Below are 27161 nucleotides of genomic sequence, written 5' to 3'. Positions count from 1 at the left end.
CTAGAACATTTCTCCCAAAGCCACTATCCAGGATTCCATGATGTGATATGTCATCTCAGGCACACATTAGGGAAAACCTGCCCTCCTTAAGTGAACTCCCTGTTCTTCCTCTCCTCAATTTTTACTTATACTGTCTGCCAGGACCTCCCCTTCACATGACCCTTATCAGATCCTGTCTCCTCAGTCTGCAGCCCTTTTAGGGTATTAGGATTCCTCTTCCTTAGGTCTCTTCCTCTTTTCTTTTTTGTCCCAGAATATTATATAGTAGGAGAAGAGAACCTTTTGCAGATTTTTTTGAGGTAAAAGATTGCCCTCTGTTGGATAACCAGTGCAAAAGGCATGAAAATTAACATAATTTTTTTCAACTGTTGAGACAGCACAGAACTGCAAAGGAGTAGGTGGTGATGTGGAAGCCGAGACAGATGTTAAGGGCTACAGAGTTAGGATGAGTAGGAGGAGTTAGAATGGGAATAAAATGTGTTTTCTAATAGTAGGACATGTGAGTATTTTCCTGTGGATACTAATTCAGTCTTCTGTCTCTCTTCTTTAGAGATTTCTGTGGTCTTGGGGGTGGATTCTATGGACTTGAGAAAGCAGAAACCCAAACTAGGAGATATGGTAGACTCTAGCCCTAGTACTGTCCCTGATTCACTGTGTGATTTCCAACTAATTATTTAACCTTTTTGTGCCTCAGCTTTCTCATTTACAAAATGGGGATCCACTTTGTCCCCTTTCTTGTTGAATAAACTGAGGTAATTGTGAATTTCAATCTCTGCTTCCTTTTCTACCTTAGTTTGTGAATTGAAAACTCCAACAATGAGTGAATTTCTTAGCGGCCTGGAGAGCTCAGGGTGGTTGAGACACATTAAAGCTATTATGGATGCTGGAATTTTCATTGCAAAGGTAATAATCAGGGCTTTTAAGAACTTGCACGGACTTAATTATGGGATCTCTTAAAGTAGCAGTGTATCATGGAAAGAATATAAGGAAAAGACACCTGGTTTCTAGATTTAGGTCTGCCACTAATTTACTGTGTGCCCTTGGCAAATCTCTTTCCTTCTCTAAGTTTCATCCTCTGTAAAGCAAGGTGGTTAGACTAGAATCTAATGACATAACTTTTTTGGGGGGGTACTGAACTCTTTGACAAAATGATTGACCCTCTCCCCTGGAAAAAGGTACATATGGCTATGCATACAGAATATTGACCTTAATTTCAGAGAGTATACATACCTCAGATCTCTGGTTAAAAACTCTTAAATAATATCTCATGGTCCTTCTAACTCAAATACTCTGCTGTATTTTTGTGTTGATTCTAAGGTACTGAGTGGAAGTAAGACTGGGTATAAAATAAATGCAGTTTGTTTCTATGGATTTTCAGAGCTCTGAGGATAAAGCTGACCTTTCTGATGTCTTTGTATAGGTCTGCCTCTGAATACAGTCTAAGTAGACTTCATCACTCATTTATGCTGAGTCACTTACTTTCTGACCTTCAGAACCCTGGCTTCTGTATCATTTATTAGGTGATGTTAAACAAAAAAGAAGAAATTCGGAGTGTACGTTTTCTCATTTTGAAATTTTGTTTATATATTCCTACATGAGAACTTCCTCTCTTCACCCCACCCCAATTATTTGGTAGAAGTGAAGAAGAGAATCACTTTCACCACTCTTCTGCCATTTTCTCAGTTGAAGATGAGATTTATAGCCTCTGCCTTAAAAGATTTTTAAGAGTGTGTGTATTTAACTATCTTAAATATCTAGCCCTAATGTTTTTCAATTTCCTAGTCTTATTGCCTACATTTTTCATTATAATACATTATTAGTGCTTACTGTGTGACCCCCCTAGATCATTTCACACCCATTATTCTAGCCATTCTTTATACTGTTCCTTTTTTGCATGTACTGTACCCATACATTTGTATTTCCTTTCTGAAACTGACTTCCTGAGACCAAAGAGTGAGAATGGAGAAGAGGAATAGATTTGATAGATAGTACAACCTCATAAACATTTATGAATTAAAATGAATGGATGAAAAAAAATAGGCTCACGTTTGTACAGTTATCGTGTGCTTCCCATCTTCATAAACACCTATATATCCCCAGCTTGAAAAAGTCAGCCTTGAATTTCCTCTGTTCCCCTCCATCTGGTAATTGCCTCATCCTGTCAGCTATCCTCAAGTGTTTCTCAAATCTATCCTTTTTTTCCAGCCTCTGCCTTAAGTACTATAATAACTTTCTGACTGGTTTACTTGTCTCTAGTAGTTGCTCCCCAGTTTAGCCAGCAAATTGATTCTAAAGTCATCTTTCTTGAGCAAATATGATAATGTCACTTTAAACTCAAAATCCTCCAATGACTCCCCATTGCCCATAAGACCCTGACAATCATGAAATCTTGTTGTTCTCAAAAACACTATAGTATCCCTTCCTCTCTCTTTGTCTCTCATTATCTTAATTTATTTTTCTCATTATAAAAGTTATACATGTACATTGTAGAATAAGTAAACAATTCAGAAGTATAGAACATAAAATGTATATATTCCCTGTAGTTTGCCCCCACAACATATACATCACTATTAATAGTTTAATGTATGCCTCTAGATCAGCACTATTTGAACTTCCTGTATTGATGGCTTCCCTTGTGGCTCAGAAGATGAAGAATCTGCCTGCATTGCAGGAGACCTGGGTTCGATCCCTGGGTTGAGAAGATCCCCTGGAGCAGGAAATGGCAACCCACTCCTGTATTCTTGCCTGGAAAATTCCATGGACAGAGGAGCCTGGAGTTGTAAAGAGTCAGACATGACTGAGTGAGAGGGTGCTGCCCAATTCATGTGATGTTGGAAATGTTCTGGATCTGTACTAATACAATAGCCTCTAGCCACATGTGTCAGTTGTATACTTGAAATGTGGCTAGTGAGAGTAAGGAATTTAAAATTTTACTCAATTTTGATCAGTTTAAATAGTCACTTGTGGCTAGTGAATACCATATGGCACAGTACAGGTCTAGATTTTCAGCATATATAATTATATATAGGGCTTCCCTGATATCTCACTTGGTAAAGAATTATAACGATATATATATTATTATTACTATTTGTAAAAGTAAGATTACGTTGTGCATATTTTTCTGCAACTAACTTTTTATACTTAATATATGATAAATTTTTCTAGGTCAGTTCAATCAGTACTACCTCATTTTTTTTTTCAGTGACTATATAACATTCCATTAAGTGAATATTTGAATTTCATTTATTAGGTGATATTAAAAAAAAAAGAAATTTGGAGTATACATTTTCTCATTTTGAAATTTTGTTTATATATTCCTACGTAAGAACATGCTCCCTTCACCCCACCCCTATTATTTGGTAGAAGGGAAGAAAAGAGAGAATCACTTTTCACCTCTCTTCTGCCATTTTCTCAGTTGGAGATGAGATTTATAGCCTCTGGCTTAAAATATCGGTCCCTGTTAATGGACATTTCAGTTATTCACATTTTTTACAAAAGCAGACATTGTTGCATCAAATGGCCTTGAACATATTTCTTTATATGTGTCACCATTCTTAAAAGTAGATTTTCAGTTGAAGAGTATGAATATTTCAGACTTTACTAGATGTGGCCAAATTGCCCTTCAACTAGGTTACAACAGTTTCCATTCCCACGAACAATGTCTCTTTCTCTACATAGCCAATAATGGTTATCATCAGTCTTTTTAATCTTTGCTAATTTAATAGGTAATGCATTTTATGTCCTGTTTTGATTTGCACTTCTTTAATCATTGGTGAAATCGAACATCTTTTCCTGTCTACTAGTGACTTTTCACTCCATGTCAAGCCCTAAGGAAAGAGTGTCAGTTCAGTTCAGTTCAGTTCAGTCGCTCAGTCGTGTCCGACTCTCCGCGACCCCATGAATCACAGCACGCCAGGCCTCCCTATCCATCACCAACTCCCAGAGTACACTCAAACTCATGTCCACAGAGTCGGTGATGCCATCCAGCCATCTCATTCTCTGTCGTCCCCGTCTCCTCCCGCCCCCAATCCCTCCCAGCATCAGTCTTTTCCAGTGAGTCAACTCGTCGCATGAGGTGGCCAAAGTATTGCAGTTTCAGCTTTAGCATCAGTCCTTCCAATGAACACCCAGGATTGATCTCCTCTAGAATGGACTGGTTGGATCTCCTTACAGTATAAGGGACCCTCAAGAGTCTTCTCCAACACCACAGTTCAAAAGCATCGATTCTTCGGCGATCAGCTTTCTTCACAGTCCAACTCTCACATCCATACATGACCACGGGAAAAACCATTGCCTTGACTAGACGGACCTTGGTTGGCTGCTACTATTAGGCTTCTGATACTACCTGAGGTATTTGGTTAACTAGGAAGTTTAAAGGTTGAGAACTTTTTTCCAAATTTCTGTAACTCTTGTCTTGCAGCCTAACTATTTTTCTAGGAATATCATTTTTTTTTTTGTACCACCTATTACAGATACTCATTTTCCCACACCCCTGAACCTCATAGTCCATTGCAGGTTCAATATTCCCCTTGCTTTTTACAAAACTCCTTCCTTCTTTTAGCTCTGTTTCAATTAGCTATGCTGCTCTATACCTTTCCTTGTGGCTCTCTTTTCTCCTTAAAGAACTTTGGAAACCATTTTAGCTAGGTGACTTCCTTTCCATCCTGATTCTTCCTCTCAATCCCGGGAGATTTGAATGTCCATGTACAGACCTTTAAAGCACTCAGCACTGATATAGTTCTTTGAACTTTTATACCCCAGTTCTCACTTTTACTCCAGCTAACCTGGTTTTTCTGTCCCATGAAGACCTTGCACTTTTAACTCCATTTTTCCCACCTTTTCTTACTTTTTTCCCTATGAAGCCAAGACCTAGTGGTGTAGAACCTCATCCATTCCACCTTGCCTCTATCCTTCCATTCTACCTACCCTGCTAAGCTCATTCATTTTCTGCTTTCTCTGCTTTTATATCCTGACTACTAAACAATGCTACAAAGGAATAAATCCCATAGCCATGTTAATTGGTATTGAGTTTATGGTGTATAATATTGGTTGGGTCCCAGCCCTGTTCCACCGAGCAGATATTTCTAATATGTATTTTACTTTCAAGCTGGCTATAACACTGTTACTTTCCTCTATGTAAGCACATATTCAGACTTGTCTCCATCTTTATAGAAAAATAAAGGTAATCTCTCATCTTCCCAAGCAACTATTTTTTGCTCCTTCCTTGCTATCTTAGAGGAAATGGTGCCTCATACCTATATTCTTAATTCCATACCCTCCTTCAAGGAAACTTTTCCATCTATATTTTCTTTTTCCCACCTCTCTTACATTTTTAAACTTTTCCTTTCACTAGCTTCATCCCTCAGAAATATGTTCAACACTTTTTTTTGGGGGGGGGGCTACACTGGGTCTTTGTTGCTATGAGGACTTTCTCTAGTTGCAGTGAGAGGGGACTACTCTCTAGTTGCAGTGCATGGGCTTCTCATTATGGTGACTTCTCTTATGCAGAACAGGCTCTAGGACACACACACAGGCTTCAGTAGTTGTGAAACACAGGATTTGTTGCCCCATAGCATGTGGAATCTTCCCAGACCAGGGATTGAACTCATGTCCTCTGCATTGGCAGGTGGATTCTTAACCACTCGGCCACCAGGGAAGTCAAATCAATACTTTCTTATTCCTAAGAAAACATTTTTTCTTATCTTCTATTTACTGTTCTGTTTCCTCTTGCTTAAAGCGTTCTTGAAAGTAATTGACCTTCCTTATTCTCACTTCCTCACATCTGTTCACTCTTCAGTTCACTATAATCCAGTTTCCTTCCATACCGTTAGTACTCTTCTTGCTGAGGTCTCCAATGACCCCTAACTTGTCGATCTCAAGGTCTCTCTTTAACCTTTGTTCTGTTCTGCTTCATTTGGCATTGTTATCCCCATTCTCTTTGAACCATTTTTGTAGTCCTGGCCTTAATCCAACTACTGTTTCCTGGTTCTTTTTCTACCTTTCAGGCTTTTTCACAATCTGACTCCTTTAAAAGCTCTCTCCTTCCTCTACTTTTGCCTTAAAAGTTACTGCTTTTTAAGGTCTTTCCTTTTCTCACTGTGGTCTCTGCGTGGACAGCACCAGCCATGCAGTTTCCACTTACGATCTCTACTCATATTGTGGTCACATCTATATTCTGGCTCAGTTTCCTTGTTCTCCTGAACTCCAGACACACATATGCAGTTGTCCACTGAATGCCCCATTGGACATCCCCCAACTCCAGACCCACATATATACAGTTGTCCACTGAATGCCCCATTGGACATCCCCCAACTACCTCAGACTCTCCATGACCTCAAATGAAATCTTATCTATTCTGAACACTAACTAAAACTTGTTTCCTCCTCTGAGTTTACTGTTCAGGCTAATGGTATTGTCATCCACTTAGTTATTACTAAATGACACATTTAAGAGTAATTTTTGACTTTTCCCTCTCCTTCATCCCACATCTATTTTCTTACTATGTCCTATTAAATTTTTATTCTTAATATATCTATTCTCCTTTTCAGCCCCACTGCTACCACCTTTATTCAGGTACTTATTGCCTTTCACAATTTTAGTGGCTCTTTGACTGATCTTTCTAAATCCAAACTTATGTTCTCTTATTCTCCTTATGGTCACTATAGTGAGTACATCTGATCATGGCACTTCTCTGCTTTTAACACTCCAGTGACTCCCTATTGCCACCAGGTAAAGTGCACACTTGTCAATCTAAACCTTTCCCTCCTGGCCAGACTTGTCTCTCCTCACTCCCTCACTTCTAATGTAGCCTCAACCACCAAGATAGTTAATAATTCCTCACCTATGCCATGCCTCCTTGCCTTTGTAAATATTGTCAGATTATGTCCCCTGCCTGGAACATCCATTCTTCCTGGTCTATCTGACAAATGTCTACTCATCTGACAAGGCCCACTTTAGTTGTCTCCTCTTCTTTAGTTATTATGTGCCTTTGTTATATCTGGTGTTAACTTTCATTGTTTTAGTTATAATTGGTTTGTAGTCATTCATTTAAATGATTGTCTTTTTTGTATCCCCAGTGCACACTATAATGCATCTTGTATAGTCACTCATTAGTTATTGGCTAGGTGAGTAGATGAATGAATGACTGAATAAATGCCTTTCTTCTTCCTCACCTGAGAAAATCCTACATTTTCCTCAAGACTCAAGCTTTGCTGGCTCCTGCAAAAGGCTACATTACCCTATAGCATCAGTTTTTCCACTGCACTGTATTTATTTACCTTTGATAATCCTGAATAGTTTGCTCATTGAAGGCAGAAACTGAGTCTCACCTTTGTATCTCTAATCCTCAGCATATACATGACATAGAGGGATACATAATTAAGTGTTAGAATGAATAAGAGAATGATCAATAGCTCTCATTGCCAAAATTGCCCAGGTTGAGTAACTGCCCATATTTTTACATCGTTCTGATTGTATAGAAACTTACCTAAGACAAGTATACCTCTCCACCTTAAGTTAGAAGTATTTATATTAGTAAGACTAAATGGCTAAAGATTCCAAAGAAAATTACTGTCAGGTCTGGGACTGAGATGCAGAACTGTCCTGTTTTTGAGCATGAATTCTTCCTCTTGCCCACTCCTCTCTCTAATAATTGATCCATGTCTTCTTCGGAAGTTTTTATAAATGTAAATCTTCTTTTGTTTTCCTTTTTACCCATATCATGTGTTGGTTTTTATTTTCTTTTCCTATTAGGTAAGCTCACCTTCTGTTATATTTCTTTATTTTCTTTTTCATTCCCCATGTGTGTGTGCTCAGTTGTGTCTTACTCTTTGCAACCCTATGGACTGTAGCCTATCAGGCTCCTCTGATTCTCCAGGCAATCCTATGGACAGAGAATAGTGGAGTGGGTTGCCATTTCCTTTTCCAGGGTCATTCCTCATATAGGATACCAATATTATGAGAAGAAATTAATGTAGCCCAGTTAAGACCAAATTCTCTGCTGTATTGATGGTAACCGTATATAATTAACCCAGCATGCTATGTAAAAGTTGTTTATGCTACTCTTTGCCTTTTGTCTTTACAGGCAGTGAAGGTAGAAAAGACCAGTGTCTTAGTCCATTGTTCTGATGGGTGGGACCGCACAGCACAAGTCTGCTCTGTGGCCAGCATCCTCTTAGATCCATTTTACAGGACATTCAAAGGACTCATGGTAAGAGAGCAGTGATTGGATTTTACCTTGCACAAGTGGGCGATTATGAATAGATCAAATATAACTCTCAACCAACTTGTTTTCTATAAGAAAAATAGCTCTGTTTTTCAGTTTAGCTTCTTTCCACTAAAGTAGGCATTTACAGTCTGCATACTTTCCATTGCACACTCAACATAGTTTCTTACCCATCAGAAGATAAGTTGGATATAATAGGCTGGTTGGTGTAAGGTAAAGGAAAGACTCAAAAAGTTAACAAAGTTTAATGGATGATTGTTAAATAAGCAAACTGATGGGCTCATCATCTTCAGTGTCACCTTTCTTGATGTCAGACTGGTGATTGTTTTCTGGTGCTGAATCCAACACTTCTTCCTTTGTCTTTCTGTGAAACAGAACTTACAGTAGGAGTTTATCCAAAAGCATTTTTCTTTTGGAAATGCTTTATTTTTTTTAAATGGTTGAAATGCATTTATACCAAGATTTGTTCTTGGTACAAACTCAAATACTGCCTTTGGATTCTTTTCTTCATAGGATTAATTTAATATGTTTATCAAGATTTAGTTATGACTCATATGACCTGGCACACATTATGTAAAAGCCAAAAAAAAAAAAATGTGACACTGAGTACAAATCCAGAATGATTTCTCCTGAGAGCTTTGAAATTTGAAGACAGCCTTTATAGGCCTTTAAAGGAAATCCAAATTACTTATTTATCATTTGGGAAATTAACTTTATGATCATTCAACACAAATTTGTACAAAGTCCACTTCAGCAAAGTGTTTTGATACTTTACAGGTATGATTAATTAATTTTATGATTTTTCTAATGCAAAGTTTTCTTTTTCTATAAAAATGAAGATCCTGATAGAAAAGGAATGGATATCCATGGGCCACAAATTCTCCCAAAGGTAAAAATATCCTCATTTTAAAGGTGGAGGCTAAGGAGAATTCAGTAGGGTGGGATTTATCAAAACCCTGATATGTTCTTGTGTAAGAAGGAAGAATAAGTTGAACATGGCATAAATCTCTTTTCATCAAGAAACACATATTCCATACACAATGCTAAGGAACTAGGGACACAAGGATAACTAGACTATCATATCTGCTTTCAAAGTGAAATAAATGATTATATCAAATCATTAAATATTTCAAGGAAGACTAGACATCACAGGCCACAGAGGAAAAAGTTTAACTGTTTGAAGAACACAAGATAGGCTTCCAGGAATAGGCAATATTTAAGGATGAATTTTAGGGACTGAATAGGAGTTTGCTAGAGAGAACAGTGGGCATTCAGGTAGAGGGAGTAATATCTAATGCAATGCAACTCTTAATCTTTTATAAGAAAAAAAGGCATTTACACATTTCTGTTATTTGGTAAGAGGTGGATGCAAGGACTTATATTTATTTAGTGATCTAGTGCTGTTCTAAGTCAAACAGCCTCACTGAGACTTTGTGTGTTATGAGAATAACAAATATTTACCAAATACCTAACAATATGCTGTAAGCTATGTGAGACACTGAGCTGATAACAAAGGCACATAAAATATGAGTTTTACCCTCAAAGAGGTTGCTATTCAAGTCTTTTTATCCCACATCGGTGTGTGTACATTTAATTTCTTTTGATTACCACTCTCTAGCTATTTGGGTCCATCCATTTGTTCTTCTTTTGTCAACAAACTTTGGTCCAGACAATATGCCAGGTTTTGAGGGGACTGAATTGGGCAAGATGTGTTTGCTGTCCCTTGTTTTATAGAAAATAAAATCAGTGATGACAGTATAGTATGATATGGGTTTCCCAGGTAGCTCTAGTGGTAAAGAACCTGCTGGCCAATGCAGCAGATGTAAAAGATAAGGTTTACGTCCCTGTGTTGGGAAGATCTCCCGGAGGAGGGGATGGCAACCACTCCAGTATTCTTGCCTGGAGAAACCCATGGACAGAGGAGCCTAGTGAGCTACAGTCCATATGGTCACAAAGAGTCAGACACGTCTGAAGTGACTTCACACACATAGTATGATAACTGCTACAAGGGAACTTTACCCATTCTGGGCAAAGGAAAATTCCTAGAACTGGTGGTATTTTAGAACATTAAAAAGATGAGGTTGATCTATTTTTAGGTTTTGAGAAATCTCCATACTATTTTTCACTCTGGCTGCACCATTTTATATTCCCACAAGCAAGTAGGATGGTTCCCTTTTCTCCATATCCTTGGCCAGTATTTGTTGTGTTTCTTTTTGAGTTTCTTTTTGGGTATATATCTGAGAAAAAACAAAAACATTAATTTAGAAACATACAATGCACCCCCATGTTCATAGCAGCATTATTTACAGTTGCCAAAGTGTGGAAGCAACCTAAGTGTCCATCAATAGATTAATGGATAAAAAGGACGTTGTATGTATAAATAGATATACAGTGGAATACTACTCAGCCATAAAAAGGAGTGAAACTTTGTCATTTGCAGCATCATGGATGGACTTTGGAGGGCATTATGCTAAGTAAAATGAGTCATACAGAGAAATACAAATACTGTATGATATCACTTGTATGTGGAATCTAAAAAGTACAACAAACTAGTGAATATAACAAAAAAAACTAGCAGACTCACAGATGTAGAGAACAAAGTAGTGGTTAGGAAGAAACTAGGGAAGAGGGGTAAAGAGAGGAGTAAAACAGGGGTAGGAAATTTTTTAAGAGGGTTATGAAATTATATGAAATCATGTGCCTGAAACTTGTGAAAATTATAAAGCACTATAGATTTAAATAATCTTTCCTGCAAAAAAAGTTTTAAAAAAGAAGATTGAAGATTTGTGCAAATCAAAACTACAATAAGATATCACCTCACACCTGTCATAATGGCCATCATCAAAAAACCTACAAACAATAAATGCTGGAGAGGATGTGGAGAAAAGGGAACCCTCTTGCAAAGTTGGTAGGGAAGTAATTTGATACAATCACTATAGAAGACAGTATGGAGATACCTTAAAAAACTAGGAATAAAACTACCATCAGTTCAGTTCAGTCGCTCAGTCGTGTCCGACTCTTTGCGACCCCATGAATCACAGCACGCCAGGCTTCCCTGTCCATCACCAGCTCCCGGAATTCACTCAAACTCACGTCCATCGAGTCAGTGATGCCATCCAGCCATCTTGTCCTCTGTCGTCCCCTTCTACTCCTGCCCCCAATCCTCTCAGCATCAGGGTCTTTTCCAATGTGTAAACTCTTCGCATGAGGTGGCCAAAGTATTGGAGTTTCAGCTTTAGCATCAGTCCTGCCAATGAACACCCAGGACTGATCTCCTTTAGAATGGACTGGTTGGACCTCCTTGAAGTCCAAGCACTCTCAAGAATCTTCTCCAGAACCACAGTTCAAAAGCATCAATTCTTCAGTGATCAGCTTTCTTCACAGTCCAACTCTCACATCCATACATGACCACTGGAAAAACCATAGCCTTCACTAGACGGACCTTGGTTGGCAAAGTAATGTCTCTGCTTTTTAATATGCTATCTATGTTGGTCATAACTTTCCTTCCAAGGAGTAAGCGTCTTTTAATTTCATGGCTGCAATCAGCATCTGCAGTGATTTTGGAGCCCCCAAAAATACAGTCTGACACTGTTTTCACTGTTTCCCAATCTATTTCCCATGAAGTTATGGGGCCAGATGCCATGATCTTAGTTTTCTGAATGTTGAGCTTTAAGCCAACTTTTTCACTATCCTCTTTCACTTTCATCAAGAGGCTTTTTAGTTCCTCTTCACCTTCTGCCATAAGGGTAGTGTCATCTGGATATCTGTGGTTATTGATATTTCTCCCAGCAATATTGATTGGAGCTTTTGCTTCTTCCAGCCCAGCGTTCCTCATGATGTACTCTGCATGTAAGTTAAATAAGCAGGGTGACAATATACAGCCTTGATGTACTCCTTTTCCTATTTGGAACCAGTCTGTTGTTCCATGTCCAGTTCTAACTGTTGCTTCCTGACCTGCATATACGTTTTTCAAACGGCAGGTCAGGTGGTCTGGTATTCCCATCTCTTTCAGAATGTTCCACAGTTTATTGTGATCCACACAGTCAAAGGCTTTGGCATAGTCAATAAAGCAGAAATAGATGTTTTTCTGGAACTCTCTTACTTTTTCCATAATCCAGAGGATGTTGGCAACTTGATCTCTGGTTTCTCTGCCTTTTCTAAAACCAGCGTGAACATCTGGAAGTTCACGGTTCACGTATTGTTGAAGCCTGGCTTGGAGAATTTTGAGCATGACTTTACTAGCATGTGAGATGAGTGCAATTGTGCAGTAGTTTGAGCATTCTTTGGCATTGCCCTTCTTTGGGCATATGACCCAGTAATCCCACTACTAAGCATATACCCTGATGAAACCAAAATTTAAAAAGTCATATGTACCCCTATATTCATTGCAGCACTATTTACAATAGGTAGAATATGGACCAACCTAGATGTCCATTGACAGATGAATAGATAAAGAGGCTGTGGTGTGTATATACGATGGAATATTACTCAACCATAAAAAAGAACACATTTGAGTCCATTCTAATGAGGTGGTTGAACCTAGAAAGAGAAAAACCAATGTCATATATTATCACATATATATGGAATCTAGAAAGATGGTACTGATGAACCTATTTTCAGGGAAGGAAAAGAAATGCAGATGTAGAGAAAAGACTATGGACATTGGTTGTGTGAAAGGAGAAGGTGGGAGGAAAGTAGAGAGTAACATGGAAACGTATATACTAACATATGTAAAATAGATCAGTTCAGTTGCTCAGTTGTGTCTGATTCTTTGTGACCCCATGTATAGCCAATAGGAATTTATAATAGATAGCCAACGGGAATTAGCTATATGACTCAGAGAACTGAAATTGGGGCTCTTGGTGATGGACAGGGAGGCCTGGCATGCTGTGATTCATGGGGTCGCGGAGAGTCGGACACGACTGAGCAACTGAACTGAACTGAACTGAACTGAACAACCTAGAGTGGTGGGATGGGATGGGAGGTGGGAGGAAGGTTCAAGAAAGAGGGGACATATGTATACCAATGGCTGATCCATATTGATGTATGGCAGAAGCCCAATAAAATACTGTAAAGCAGTTGTTATGCAATTAAAAATAAATAAATTTTAAATAAAATTAAAGATTTGAAAGAAATAGTGGATGTTTTGTAGAATGACTCCTTAGGAGAAAAGAGGGATAAAAACTTCCATCCAAACGAAAACATTTAGCTTGAGGTATAACCAAGAACCACCCTTACAGCAGAAAGCAAAGAGGAACTAAAGTGCCTCTTGATGAAAGTGAAAGAGGACAGTGAAAAAGCTGTCTTAAAACTCAACATGTGATAAACTAAGACCATGGCATCTGGTTCCATCACTTCATGGCCAATAGATGGAGAAAGAATGAAAACAGTGAGAGACCTTATTTTCTTGGACTCCAAAATCACTGCAGATAGTGACTAAAGCCAGGAAATTAAAAGACACTTGTTTCTTTAAAAAGAAAATTAAATCCTTGCTCCATAGAAGAAAATCTATGACCAACCTAAACAGCATATTAAAAATTTAGAAAGATGGTAACGATAACCCTGTATATGAGACAGCAAAAGAGACACAGATGTATAGAACAGTCTTTTGGACTCTGTGGGAGAGGGCAAGGGCGGGATGATTTGGGAGAATGGCATTGAAACATGTATATTATCATTTGTGAAATGAATCGCCAGTCAGGTTCAATGCATGATACAGGATGCTCGTGGCTGGTGCACTGGGATGTACCAGAGGGATGGGATGGGGAGAGAGGTGGGAGGGGGGTTCAAAATTGGGAACACATGTATACCCGGGGCGGATTCATGTCAATGTATGGCAAAACCAATGCAGTGTTGTAAAGTAATTAGCCTCCAATTAAAATAAATGAATTTTAAAAAATAAAATAAAATTGAGCAAGTATAAACAAAGTGTTTTTATTATAAGGTTCATGTATAAGGTTTCCAAGTCTTTTTAATATCCTGACACAAAGAACATACCTGTTCAGCAGTGGGGTCAATATGCCTGTATTTGTTAGAGATGATTGACCTCAAGGGCTGCCCTGGGCCTTGACAAAAGCCTTGATGGCTGGAGGGATCACTATCAATGCCGGTTAGAAATCCCTGGTCCTTATACAGCACTCTGTTCCTTAGTGTGGCATTCATGCATTTGCACAGACTATTTCCTCACATAATCTCTTCCTGCTTCTCCAAGGCTTCCTACCCTTCAGCCACATAGAGTCTCTATATATTCAATATAATTCTAAGCTTTGTATATTGCAGATATTGTTTTCCATACACAAAATACATGCCCATTCATTCTTCATCTGGCAAAGCCCTACTATTCCTTTAGTATTCAGACAAATATTCATAACCTATCTTTTGCAGAAATATTTAGGTATTCCTTCTGTTTCTTGGGCTTCCCTGGTGGCTCAGAGGTTGCACCTGCCTGCAACACGGGGGACCTGGGTTCGATCCCTGGGTCGGGAAGATCCCCTGGAGAAGGAAATGGCAACCCACTCCAGTATTCTTGCCTGGAGAATCCCATGGACGGAGGAGCCTGGTGGGCAACAGTCCACGGGGTCGCAAAGAGTCAGACACGACTGAGCGACTTCACTTCTTCTGTTTCTTTAGCATTTCACTCATACCGCCATCTTATAGTTTCACATTTAATGTAGTTATTTATTTATTAGTCAACCACTCTGAACAATAAAATGGGATTTACTTTCAGTTAATCAGCTTCATTCATATATGCCAACTTCTATAAGCCCTATAGGGTCTTCCCAGGTGGCTCAGGAATAAAGAAATTGTGATGCAGATTCAGTCCCAGGGTTGAAAATATTCCCTGGAGAAGGACATGGCAACTCACTCCAGTGTTCTTGCCTGGGAAATGCCATGGTCAGAGGAGCCTGGCGAGCAACAGTACATGGAGTTGCAAAAAGAGCTGGAGACAAATGAGTGACCAAACAACAACAATATGCATGAATAGTGCTTTATGCTTTTACACACATAATTGAACTTAATAGTATACATTCTGTCAGTTTGGTTGTCTCAAATGTTTCTTTCAAGAAAACAGATATTTTTTAATCATTCTACAGTTTTTCTAAGGTGAAATATCTAGTTAGTGATAAATAATGGACTTCTTTGGCTGTTTTCAGACTTCACAAGCAATTTCTAACTAGCACAGTTCTTTAAACCTCAACTTAACATTAAGATGCATGTTAAAATGCTTAATAAATAAAAAAAGGAAGGAGATGAAGAACAGAGAGGAGAAGAGGGAGGAATGAAGGAAAGAAGAAAAATGTATCAATAAATTGAATAAACTATAAAATTCCATAAAGAAATTTCTGGGCTTGCTGGTGACACAAGGATTTAATCAACTTTCAGCTTTCAGATATTTGTTGTGCAATACCTTAGAGTGTAGGAACACAGTAAATATAATGAATACATGGAGTAAACTACAAAAATTTTGGTAACCCCAGCTTTATTTTCTTACGTAAATGTATTAAGGTAAATACAAAGAATGTTGTATAACTAAAAAAAAAAAAAAAAATTTAAGAAAACTTTAGAGATTCTTAAGAAAATAACTTTTGTCACACAGATCAATTTATCAAAGCATCCTTTATTGAGTAGAATTTTATTCAATGTTGAAGTTTAAATATGTAGTAGTGGCTATATTTTGATACCTAATATTGTATGAATGGTATTTAATGTATACAATAGCTAAACTTGGATGAAAATATTTTAATAAATTATGCTATTTTAATTTAATGTGATATCTAACATGTTGTCTAAAGCATCATGTAATAAATATAGTTTTAAAAGCCTTAAAAAAATAAAGCAGAAACATTACTTTGCTGACAAAGTTCCGTATGTAGTCAAAGCTGTGGTTTTTCTAGTAGTCATGTGTGGATATGAGAGTTGGACTCTAAAGAAAGCTGAGCACCGAAGAACTGATGCTTTTGAACTGTGGTGTTGGAAAAGACTCTTGAGAGTCCCTTGGACTGCAAGGAGATTCAACCAGTCCATCCTAAAGGAAATCAGTCCTGAATATTCATCGGAACGACTGATGGTGAAGCTGAAACTGCAATACTTTGGCCACCTGATGTGAACTAATTGGAAAAGATCCTGATGCTGGGAATGATTGAAGGCAGAAGGAGAAGGGGATGACAGAGGATGAGATGGTTGGATGGCATCACCCAGTCAATGGACATGAGTTTGAGCAAGGTCCAGCAGTTGGTGATGGACAGAGAAGCCTGGCGTGTTGTAGTCCATGGGGTCACAAAGAGTTGGACATGACTGAGCAACTGAACAGAACTGAAAACTAAGAACACCTCTTCAGTTGAGACTACATGGAAGGACAGGTGGAGAAGGAACTAAGTTTGTAAATGTCCAAGGCAGAAGTTAGATATTTTTACTTGATGGCCTTAATCTTTTTCATTAATACTGTAGACATCAATGTGAAATGTGTCAGGGTTACAGAAGATAGCTTAAAATTTGCAAGAGCTGTAAGGGTTAATGGGAAAACTCTGTTAAGGATATACATAAAGGTTGCTGCTGCTGCTGTTTAGTTGCTTCAATTGTGTCCAAATCTGTGCGACCCTGTGGACTGCAGCCTGCCAGGTTCCTCTGTCTAGGGGGATTCTTCAGGCAAGAATAATGGAGTGGATTGCCATGTCCTCCTCCAGGGGATCTTCCCAATCCAGGGATTGTACTCAGGTCTCCCATATTTCAGGCTGATTCTTTACTGTTTGAGCCACCAGTGAAGCCAAAGGATACAGGAGTGGGTAGCCTATCCCTTCTGCAAGGGATCTTCCCGACCCAGGAATTGAACCCGGGTCTTCTGCATTGCAGGTGTATTCTTTACCAGCTGAGATATCAGGGAAGCCCATTAATAAAGGTTACTTGGGAGCTATTAAGTTCCAGCTGAGTATAGAGACTTAAGTTGTCAATTTGCCTGGTTTTAAATTTTTCTCAAGCAGCATTCATCAATCAGGATGTGGAAGTAGAGAACATAGTTTTGTTTGTTCCTCAGTGATTAGATTTTGAAGGAAAATAATGACAAAAAAGACCAGAAAGTTGAAGAAAATGGGGAAAGAATAGTTGATGGGGGCAGATCTAGAATATAGGGTGGTAAGGAAGCTAGGAGGAATCTGGCAAGTAGAGAGGTCCAAAGATGAGGTTTGGATGAGGTAAGATGAGCAGCTTTTGGAAATATAATATGTGGTGATCAGAGCAGGATATTGAGATTAAGGGTTCAAAGTGGAGGAAGTACCTTTAGCTAACATCAAGAAACATGGATGCCATGGATACACAAGCCTGATGTGAAGTAAATAGAGGTAAAGATCAGTGAAGTAGATTAGTTAGTTAAAGAGTCTAAGCCAATGTAGGTCATCTGCATCTACTCCAAAGATAAGTACTTACAACTGGAGTCAGATTCTTCAGAAAATGTAGAGAAGTGACCCAAATATTGTAGAAGACAACACTGAGGAAAATGAATGAGCATGACCCATAATGGAAGTATTTTTAAGAGAGTAAAAGGAGTAGTTGAATGCAGTGGTAACGAGGAGAAATTTTATCCCACTTCAGCTTTCTTTTAGGATTATGATACATGAGGAGTGAATGATGAGACTTCTCCATTTTATTTGGGCCCCAAGAAGTAGTGTCCTTGGTGAGGTAGATTTCAATTATATCAAAAGGTAGAACATTCAGTGTAGAAGCTAAGGAGGCCATGTATGTTTACAGTGGATTAGGGCTTCTAGTGGATGGTAGAGTTGGGAAAGAGCATCATGGGAGAGAAAACATTGAACAGTCCTGGGATGAGATTTTTTTCATTCATTTAAGAAATGTATTAAATACTCTTTTCACACCAGCCACTGTCCAGTAAACAACATAGATATGCTCTTTGCTCACATGTAGCTAAATGTAGCTGTTAAATTAATTAAAATTAAATATAATTGAAAATTCAGTTCCTTAGTCATACTAGCCACATTTACCACTAGTGACTGCCATATTGGACAGCACAAATATGGAACATTTCAATCATTGTAGAAAGTTCTATTGTAGAGGATATAAAAGGAAATAGAATAGATGACCAAAGTGTTTATGATCTGGATAATAGTGAAAGTTGCTGGTGGCTAAGAGGTCCACTGGGATTAATGAACTTTGAGATTCTAAGTGGTATTTTGGCATTAGGTATTTCCTTACCAGTTCCAACACAGAAACAGAAGTTGACCTTGCTATAGCCTGTTCCAAACAGTGTAATCCCTGATGTTAATCCTTGTCTTTCTTTACCTTTACTTGTATCTCTTAGGTGTGGCCACCTGGATGGGGACTCTAAAGAAGTATCCCCTATTTTTACACAGTTCCTAGACTGTATCTGGCAATTAATGGAACAATTTCCATGTGCCTTTGAGTTTAATGAAAATTTCCTGCTGGAAATTCATGACCATGTTTTCTCCTGCCAGTTTGGGAACTTCCTTGGAAACTGCCAGAAGGATCGAGATGATCTGAGGTGAATTCAGTTTGTGAGAAAATACCGAATAGGGAAAGGAGATCAGTATAAATTTACCAGTCACCCTGAATTTGGGACAGCAGTTCACAAAAGGGGAGGAGATGACAACTATAAAAATAATTTTTGAAGCATAAAACACTTGGTATTTGTATGCATATTCCTCAAAACCTCAGATTCTTTATCTGTGAAATAGGGATACTAATACCTACTTTTCAGATCTATCATGAGGAACCAATAAAGCAATGGATGTGCAAGGATTTTATAAGGAATGAATGTATGAGTAGTCATTAGCTACTGTCCTTTATCATTTGTGTCTAAGATCACTAAATAGCAGGTCATAGGCCAAGTCTGGCTTAACAGGCATATTCTGTTTCATCTGTAGAGTATTTTTTAAACTGTTAATTAGTAGTCAGCATTTAAATATAGTGATATTTCACATAAAAATCCAGTTGTTTTGGGATTTTTTCCTAATCAAAAAGCAAGATATTCTGCAAAATCAGGAACTCTGGCAGTACTAGACCTGCATTTTCTAATGGCAATAATCAGTTCGAGCTGAATAATAGCCTGCTCCATGAAGCAAGCTCACTGTTGTTTGCCACAATTCTCACTACTCTCTGTAATTTATTCTCAGCTCACTTCGTATGTTACTTCCCCAGCTCCTTTAGTCACTTGAATTGGTACCAGACTTAAACTCTAACATCCTCACAATTTATAAAATGTAAATAATTTTTGAAGTTGACAAGACAGTTTCTGGGAATAGCATTCTCCTTATTTTAGAGTCAGATAAAAAGAATAGAGAGGGGAAGTGACTATCTCACAATCTACTCTTGTTTCAGACTTGTTAGCTGAGTAGCAGTTAGCTCAAGTTCTCAGGCCCTGCTATGATATATCCTGGATAAGTCAGATGATATCTCTAATTCTGTTTTCTTGTCAACACTGAGAACAGTGGTGAATCTTGCTGCTTCAAAATCTGTAGTTACTTAGTAGCTTCTGTGCACATTTCTATTCCATTTTGCAACTAGAACTTTCTTACCCTCTTCCCAAATGCTTATAAACACATTTATTCTGTCTCTAACCTGCTTTTCAGGCACTAAAATCAGAGATCTTTTCCGTATACTTTTTCTTCCATCCTCTTAAAATGAGGCTAATATATCCTCAACCCATTCCTCACAGAATCTGAATCTCCATGTGAAAGTATGAAAGTTGAAAATTTTAGCATATGCTTTAATAGTGGTTATATAAAACAAACAAGACATATCATTCATCCATGAAAGAAAAGACATGGACTCTAGGATCAGAGAGACCTGGGTTCAGATTTTGGCTCTGTCACCTACTAGCTGTGTGACATTTTGAAAATTAATGTTTGTCTCATTTTCTCATTATTATTTTGGGAATAAAATATCTCACAAGGTTTTATTATGAAATTTAATAGGGTATTTTAAGTAGAGTCTGGGACAGTGTTTGACACATAGTAAATACTCAACAAATGCTACTTACCTTACCTCTGCAAGATTTTTTTCTTCTTTCTTCAACCAACAACAAATGAGAAAGATGCCTCACTGAAATGGTCTGAGTATTCTAAAAGTTACAAGACTACATTTTTTATGTCATATATCCAATATCACTTCTCTTGGTTGTCTTCCTAGAGCTTTCTTTGACACTGTATGAGCAAATGAACTTCCCATGTGTGGATACACAGCAGCTTTCATTGGGGACAATGAATTCCATGCTTTTTTGTGTTAACAAAAAAGTCGCTCCCCAGGGACTCAACTAAGGGATAAGAAGAATCAGTCTTGCAATATAAATATCACAATCAGTGCTGCTCACCTAGGATAACTCACAAATATTTGCTAATATAAATTGCTAAATTGTTTTTCACTCTCTTATACCTTCTGAGTGGAGGAGAAGCTGGCTTGAAATAAAATATAGAAAAGCCAGAAATTCACCTCTTGTCTGTTAATTTACCAGATTTTTAAAAGGAATTCTAGATTTTTTAAAAACTGGAAAGATTATTTATAGAATCCAAGATTTGGAAGAAACCTTAAAGATCACATTATACAAATGAGAAAATAGTCCCAGAAAGGGCTAGGGACATCCCTAAGATTACGTCACTACTCTGTGGCAGAGACAGACAGTCTCTGCATATATACTCAGCACATGTTGCTCTTCAATGTGGAACTCTTTCTAATCTCTTTAAAAATGGATAAGTTGAAGCCCAGATAATTTGTTACTCTATCATTCTTCATTATCTTTTATTTTCATTTTCTTTGTATCATATCATAGCCCTCTGTCTTAGGTTACTTGTTAATAGAATTTAGATGATTGTCAAGTTCAGCAAATCTGTTGATGTTACCTGCTTGCTGCTTTTAATTTTTCGGCTTTTCTTTTCTTACAGAATATATGAGAAGACCCATTCAGTGTGGCCTTTCTTGGTTCAGAGGAAACCAGACTTCAGGAACCCTCTCTATAAAGGCTTCACTGTGTATGGGGTACTCAATCCTAGTACTGTGCCCTACAACATTCAGTAAGTTCCCTGAGCTGTTCATCCTTTCTTATAACAAGCCCCAAGGCCTCAGCTTCTTTGCCTCTCCTTGTATAGCTGACATCATCTCCATAACCCAAGCTATGGAGTAGGACATTCTCTCCCAGATTACCCATTCCTTGCTGCCTCTGAAATCAAGACCACACTCCCATTGGTTTTCAGGGCTTTGTAGTTACTTGCTTAGGGAAATAAACAAGAAACTATAGTTTATTTATAGTAGTACAACCAGTCAAGATGTAGGTTGTTTCATTCCTTTTAGTCTTTCCTTACGTATTTCTCTTCTTTCTTATCCTTTTCCCCAACAAAGAGAAGGAAAAACAGAGAAAGAGAATGTGCTGATATAGTTTGTTTTACTTTCCCCACAAAGTGTTAAGTACAGGGTGCCATGCTCACTGACCACAATTCAATGAGTACAAGACAGAACTGAATGCATTCATTAAGTCTAATGGTTTATTTTGTATATTCTGTAGGATTTTATATATGTAAGATCATGTTATTTCTGAATAGATATTTTTTTAATTATTCCTTTCCAATTTGGATGCCTTTTATTTTCTTGCCTAATGCCTTATGTAGAACTTCCAGTGCTGAATAGAAGTAGTGAAAGTGAGCATCCTTATACTGTTCCTTATCTTAGCGGGAAATCTTTCAGTCTTTCTCCATTGAGTGTGTTATAGTTTTGTTTTGTTTTACAAATTACGTTTATCATGTTTAGGACATTCTGTTCTGTTCCTAGTTTGTTGAGTGCTTTTATGATGAAAGTGTTTTAGATTATATCAAATGTTTTTTCTGAATCATGTTGAGATGCAGATGATTATGTGTTATTTTCTCCTTAATTTTATTTTTTTGTTTGTTTTTGCTTGACCACACCACATGGCTTGAGGGATCTCTGTTCCCTGACCAGGGATTGAACCCAGGCCATGGTAGTGAAAGTTCAGAATCCAGGGCATTAGGCCACCAGAGAACTCCCTCTTGTTAATTTTGTTAATGTGATGTGTAGCACTGATTGATTTGCAGATGTTGAACCAACCATGCTTTCCTAGAGTAAATCCCACTTGGTCATGGTATATAATCCTCTTAATATGCTGCTGCATTTGGTTTCCTAGTATATTGTTGAGGATTTTTGCATCTATATTCATGAAGCATATTAATCTACAGTTTTATTTTCTTATAATGTCCTGGTCTGACTTTGGTATCAAGGTTATAGTGACCACATAAAATGAGCTGAAAGTGTTCCATACTCTTCAGCATTTGGAATAGTTTGAAAAAAATTATTGTTAATTCTTCAATGTTTAGTAGAAGTCACCAGTGAAGCCATCTGGTCCTGAATTTTTTTTGTTGTTGTTGGGAATTTTTTGATTACTGAATCAAAAACTGTTATAGGTCTGTTCAATTTTTTTATTTCTTGAGTCATTTTTGGAAGTTTGTGTGTTTCTAAAAATTTTTCCATTTCATCTAATTTGTTGGCATGCAATTGTTCATGACTTTCTCTAGTATTTTTCTCTACTTCTATAAGTTCAGTAGTAACATCCCTAATTTAATTTATGATTTTAGTAATTTGAGGCTTTGCTCTTTTATTTTTTGAGGCCAAAATACCTTCATTTAATGTCAAAAGCATCTTGTACATAAACTGGATAATACATATTAAATGATGCATTTCTGTTACTTTTAGGGGTTTGAGGGGCATTTTTCCAGTTTTATTGTGATATAATTGACATATAACATGGTGTAAGTTTAAGATATATAGTGTGATTATCTGATACATGTAAATATTGTGAAATGCTCACCACAACAAGATCAGTTAGCACATCCTCTACTCATGCAGTTACCATTTTGCTGTTTGCTGTTATGGCAAGGACATTAATGCTCTACAATCATAGCAAAATATGGAATGATTCACAAATTTGCATGTTATTATTTTACACCTGTCATGCTAATCCCTGTATCATTCCGACTGTATTATATATGCTGCCAAAATGAGCACCCTCTCATTGTTTTTAATCAGTTTAACTTTTTATTGAATTTATTAATCTTTGCAAAGAACCAACTTTAATTTTGTTGATCTTATCTGTTTTATAATCTCTATTTCATTTATCTCTACTTTAATCTTTATTATTTCTTCCCTTATGCTAACTTTGGGTTTAATTTGCCCTCCCTTTTTAGCTTCATATGGTGTAAGGTTAAGTGGTTCTTTTTTAATGAATGCGCTTACAGTTATAAATTTCCTTTTTAGCAGTTCTTTCTCTGTATCCCATAAGTTTTGGTATATTGTATTTTTGTTTATATCTATCCCAAAGTACTTTTTAGTTTGAATTTCAGATAGTTCCATTCAGTCACTCAGTCATGTCCGACTCTGCGACCCCATGGACTACAGCATGCCAGGCCTCCCTGTCCATCACCAACTCCCAGAGTTTACTCAAACTCAGATAAACAAACAATAATTTGCCTAAAAAGCTTAGATCCTTTAATGCACTTAAAGACAGTTCTAAAATGTATACATAAATGGGTTAAAAGTTACAGCTAAAAATTAAAAATAAGAAACAATGAATTGGGGCATTCAAGGCACAGCCTTTCTCTCCTCCCGTAGTGTCATCTTCAACCAGGTGAGACTCCCTGAACATCCATTTTCTCATGCAGTTTCCAGGAAGCAGTCAGTTAAATCACTTTATTCCATAAAAGTCTACAGAATAGATTCTAAGGAAGGGTATATGTGGGTTGAAGGGAATGTGTGTATTTAATTTGTTATAGGTAATGCCAGATTGAGCCTGACCCTCTTGTGGGGTAGGAGTACTGCTTCTCCCTTTCTCTCTGCAGGCAGAGCTTGATTTCCCAGCCCAATCCCTCTACTTCCTTCAAGAAACAACTCTGCCTTTTTCCCTAACCCTTTTCATCAACAATGTAGGGTTCTAACCAGTGCTGTGATGAGCTATATTGGAGCCTGTTGCAATGGGCCTATATATGTGCTCACCATCTCCTACTACCCTGTTCTCTGTATCTATGTGTTTATCTTTTTTGTTTGTTTTTCTTTTTATTCCACATGTGAGTGAAATCATATTTGTCTTTCTCCATCTGATTTATTTCACTTAGCATAAAACCCTTAATATCCATCCATATTGTCACTAATGGCAAGATTTTGCCTTTTTATGGCTGAGTAATATCCTGTTGTATATATATGTATTCTGTGTGTATTTTTGTGTGTGTGTGTGTATATATATATATATATATATATATATACGTTTTTTTCTTTTCTTTTCCATCCATCAATGAGCACTTGGGTTGTTTCTATGCCTGCTGCTGCTGCTGCTGCTAAGTCACTTCAGTCGTGTCCGACTCTGTGTGACCCCATAGACGGAAGCCCATCAGGCTCCCCCATCCCTGGGATTCTCCAGGCAAGAACACTGGAGTGGGTTGCCATTTCCTTCTCCAATGTGTGAAAGTGAAAAGTGAAAGTGAGGTCACTCAGTCATGTCCTACCCTTAGCAACCCCACGGACTGCAGCCTACCAGGCTCCTCCATCCATGGGATTTTCTAGGCAAGTGTACTGGAGTGGCTTGCCATTGCCTTCTCCGGTTTCTATGCCTAGGCTATTGTAAATAAATCTGCAACATACATAGGGGTGGTGTATATCTTTTCAAACTATTATTTTTGCATTCTTCCTATGAATACCCAAAAGTAGAATAACTGGATAATATGGTATTTCTTTCTTAAGTTTTTGAGGTATCTCCATACTCTTTTCCATAGTGGATGCATCAAATTACATTCCAATCAGCAGTGCACAAGTGTTCACTTTTCTCTATATCCTTTCCAACACTTGTTACCTGCCTCTGATACTAGCCATTCTGAAGGGTGTGAGGTGATATATTGGGGTTTTGATTTGCACTTCCCTAATAATTAGTGATGTTGAACTTCTTTTCATATGCCTGTTGGCTATCTGTATGTCTTCTTTGGAAAAATGTCTGTTCAGATCCTCTGCCCATTTTTTTAAAAAATCAGGTTGTTTATTTTATTGTTGCTGAGTTATATGAGTTCTTTATATATTTTACATATTAACCCCATATCATATATTTGCAAATGACTTGTCCCATTTAGTAGATTGTCCTTTCATTTTGCTGCTGGTTTCCTTTACTGTACAGAAGCTTTTTAGTTTGATGTAGTCCCATTTGTTTATTTTTGCTTTTGTTTTCCTTGCCTGAGGAGAAAGATATTGCTAAGACCAGTGTCAAAGAGCCTATGTTTTCTTGTAGGGGTTTTATAGTTTCAGGTCTTATACTCCAGGATTTGATCCATTTTAAGTTGAATTTTGTGTCTGCTATGGGATAGTGGTCTAGCTTTTTTTTTTTTCCTCATGTGGATTGTCCAGTTTTCCTAACACCATTTATTGAGGAAACTACCTTTCTCCATAGTATGTTCTTTGCTTTTATATCATAAATTAATTATCCATATGTGCATAAGGTTATTTTTGTGCCCTCAATTCTGTTTCATTGTTCTATGTATCTTTTTTCTGCCAATGCTGTGATGTTTCTGATACTGTAGCTTTGTGGTATGCTTTGAAATCAGGGAGGGGGATACTTTCACTTTGTTCTTTTTCCTCAGAATTTATTTTGCTATTTAAGTGAAAAGTGAAAGTGTTAGTTGCTCATTTGTGTCTGACTCTTTCTGACCCTATGGGCTTCAGCCAAACAGACTCTTCTTTCCATAGAATTCTCCAGGCAAGAATACTGGTGTGGGTAGCCATAGCCTCTGGGAATCTTCCCAACCCAGGGATTACACCTGGGTCTCCTGTATTGTAGGCAGATTCTTTACCATCAGAGCCACCAGAGAAGCCCAGGATGCACATAGATTTTAGGATGTTTTGTTCTAGTTCTGTGACAAATGTCATCATGATTTTGATAGGGATTGCACTGAATCAGTAGAATGATTTGGTAATATGGACATTTTAGTAACGTTAATTCTAATCCACAGCCATGGAATGTATTTCCATTTCTTTGTGTTTTGTTAAGTTTCTTTCAACAGTGCCATGGATTTTAGCAAACTGGTCATTCACTTCCTTACTTAAATTTATCTCTAGGTATTCTTTCTGTTGTGATTGTAAATAGGATTATTTTCTTTTTAATTTCTCTTTCTGCTTGTTTGTTGTTAAGGTATAGAAACTCAAAAGATTTTGCATATGAATTTTGTACCCTGAAACTTTATTCATTTACTATTTCTAATAGTTTTTTTTGTTCTTGTTGTTTGGTGGAGGCATTAGGGTTTTCTACGTATAAAATCATGTCATCCACAAATAGTTACAGTTTTACTTCTTATTTGCCAATTTGGCTGCCTTTTATTTCTTTTTCTTTTGTAATTGCTCTGACTAGGACTTCTCATGTTGAATAAGACTGACAAGAGTGGGCATCCTTGTCTTGTTCCTAATCTTAGAGGTATAGTTTTCAGATTTTCTTTGTTGAATATGATGTTAGCTGTGGGCTTGTCATACATGACTTTTATAATGTTGAGGTACATTTATTCTATACCCATTTTATTGAGAGTTTTTGATCATAAATGAGTGTTGAATATTGTCAAGTGCCTTTTGTGCACCTATTGAGATGATCATACAATTTTTATTCTTAATTTTGTTGATGTGGTGTATCTCATTGGTTGATTTTGAATGTTGAACCATTCTTGCATTCCTGGAATAAATCCCAATTGGTCATATTGTATCCTTTTAATGTATTGTTGTATATGTTTTGTTAATATTTTGTTGACAACTTTTGTGTCTATGTTCATTAGAGATACTGACCGATACAATTATTTTTTTGCATTACTCTTGTCTGGTTTTCGTATTAGGTAATATGAAATTAAAAGACGCTTACTCCTTGGAAGGAAAGTTATGACCAACCTTGATAGTA

The 27161-nt window shown here is 37.4% G+C and overlaps 1 protein-coding gene and 1 non-coding gene across 2 annotated transcripts in view; one reads left to right on the top strand and one right to left on the bottom strand.

Annotated features, from left to right (window-relative positions):
- The window catches only part of MTMR8 (myotubularin related protein 8), a 194575-nt gene that overhangs the window by 102513 nt on the left and 64901 nt on the right, over positions 1 to 27161 (top strand). The window contains 5 exon segments of the mRNA XM_055393229.2: positions 794 to 903; positions 8084 to 8209; positions 9064 to 9113; positions 18534 to 18734; positions 21130 to 21258. Coding sequence (XP_055249204.2) covers positions 794 to 903; positions 8084 to 8209; positions 9064 to 9113; positions 18534 to 18734; positions 21130 to 21258 — 616 coding nt within the window.
- Positions 23154 to 23257, bottom strand: LOC148773279 (U6 spliceosomal RNA). The gene has a single exon (XR_016036981.1). It is a non-coding gene; the product is annotated as a U6 spliceosomal RNA (small nuclear RNA).

The sequence above is a fragment of the Moschus berezovskii genome, chromosome X (assembly GCF_049115385.1).
Source record: "Moschus berezovskii isolate FMDL1 chromosome X, NW_MosBer_1.0, whole genome shotgun sequence".
Classification (NCBI taxonomy): Eukaryota; Metazoa; Chordata; class Mammalia; order Artiodactyla; family Moschidae; genus Moschus; species Moschus berezovskii.
The sequence above is the reverse complement of the archived record's forward strand: the minus strand, read 5'-3'. Positions and strand labels throughout refer to the sequence as shown.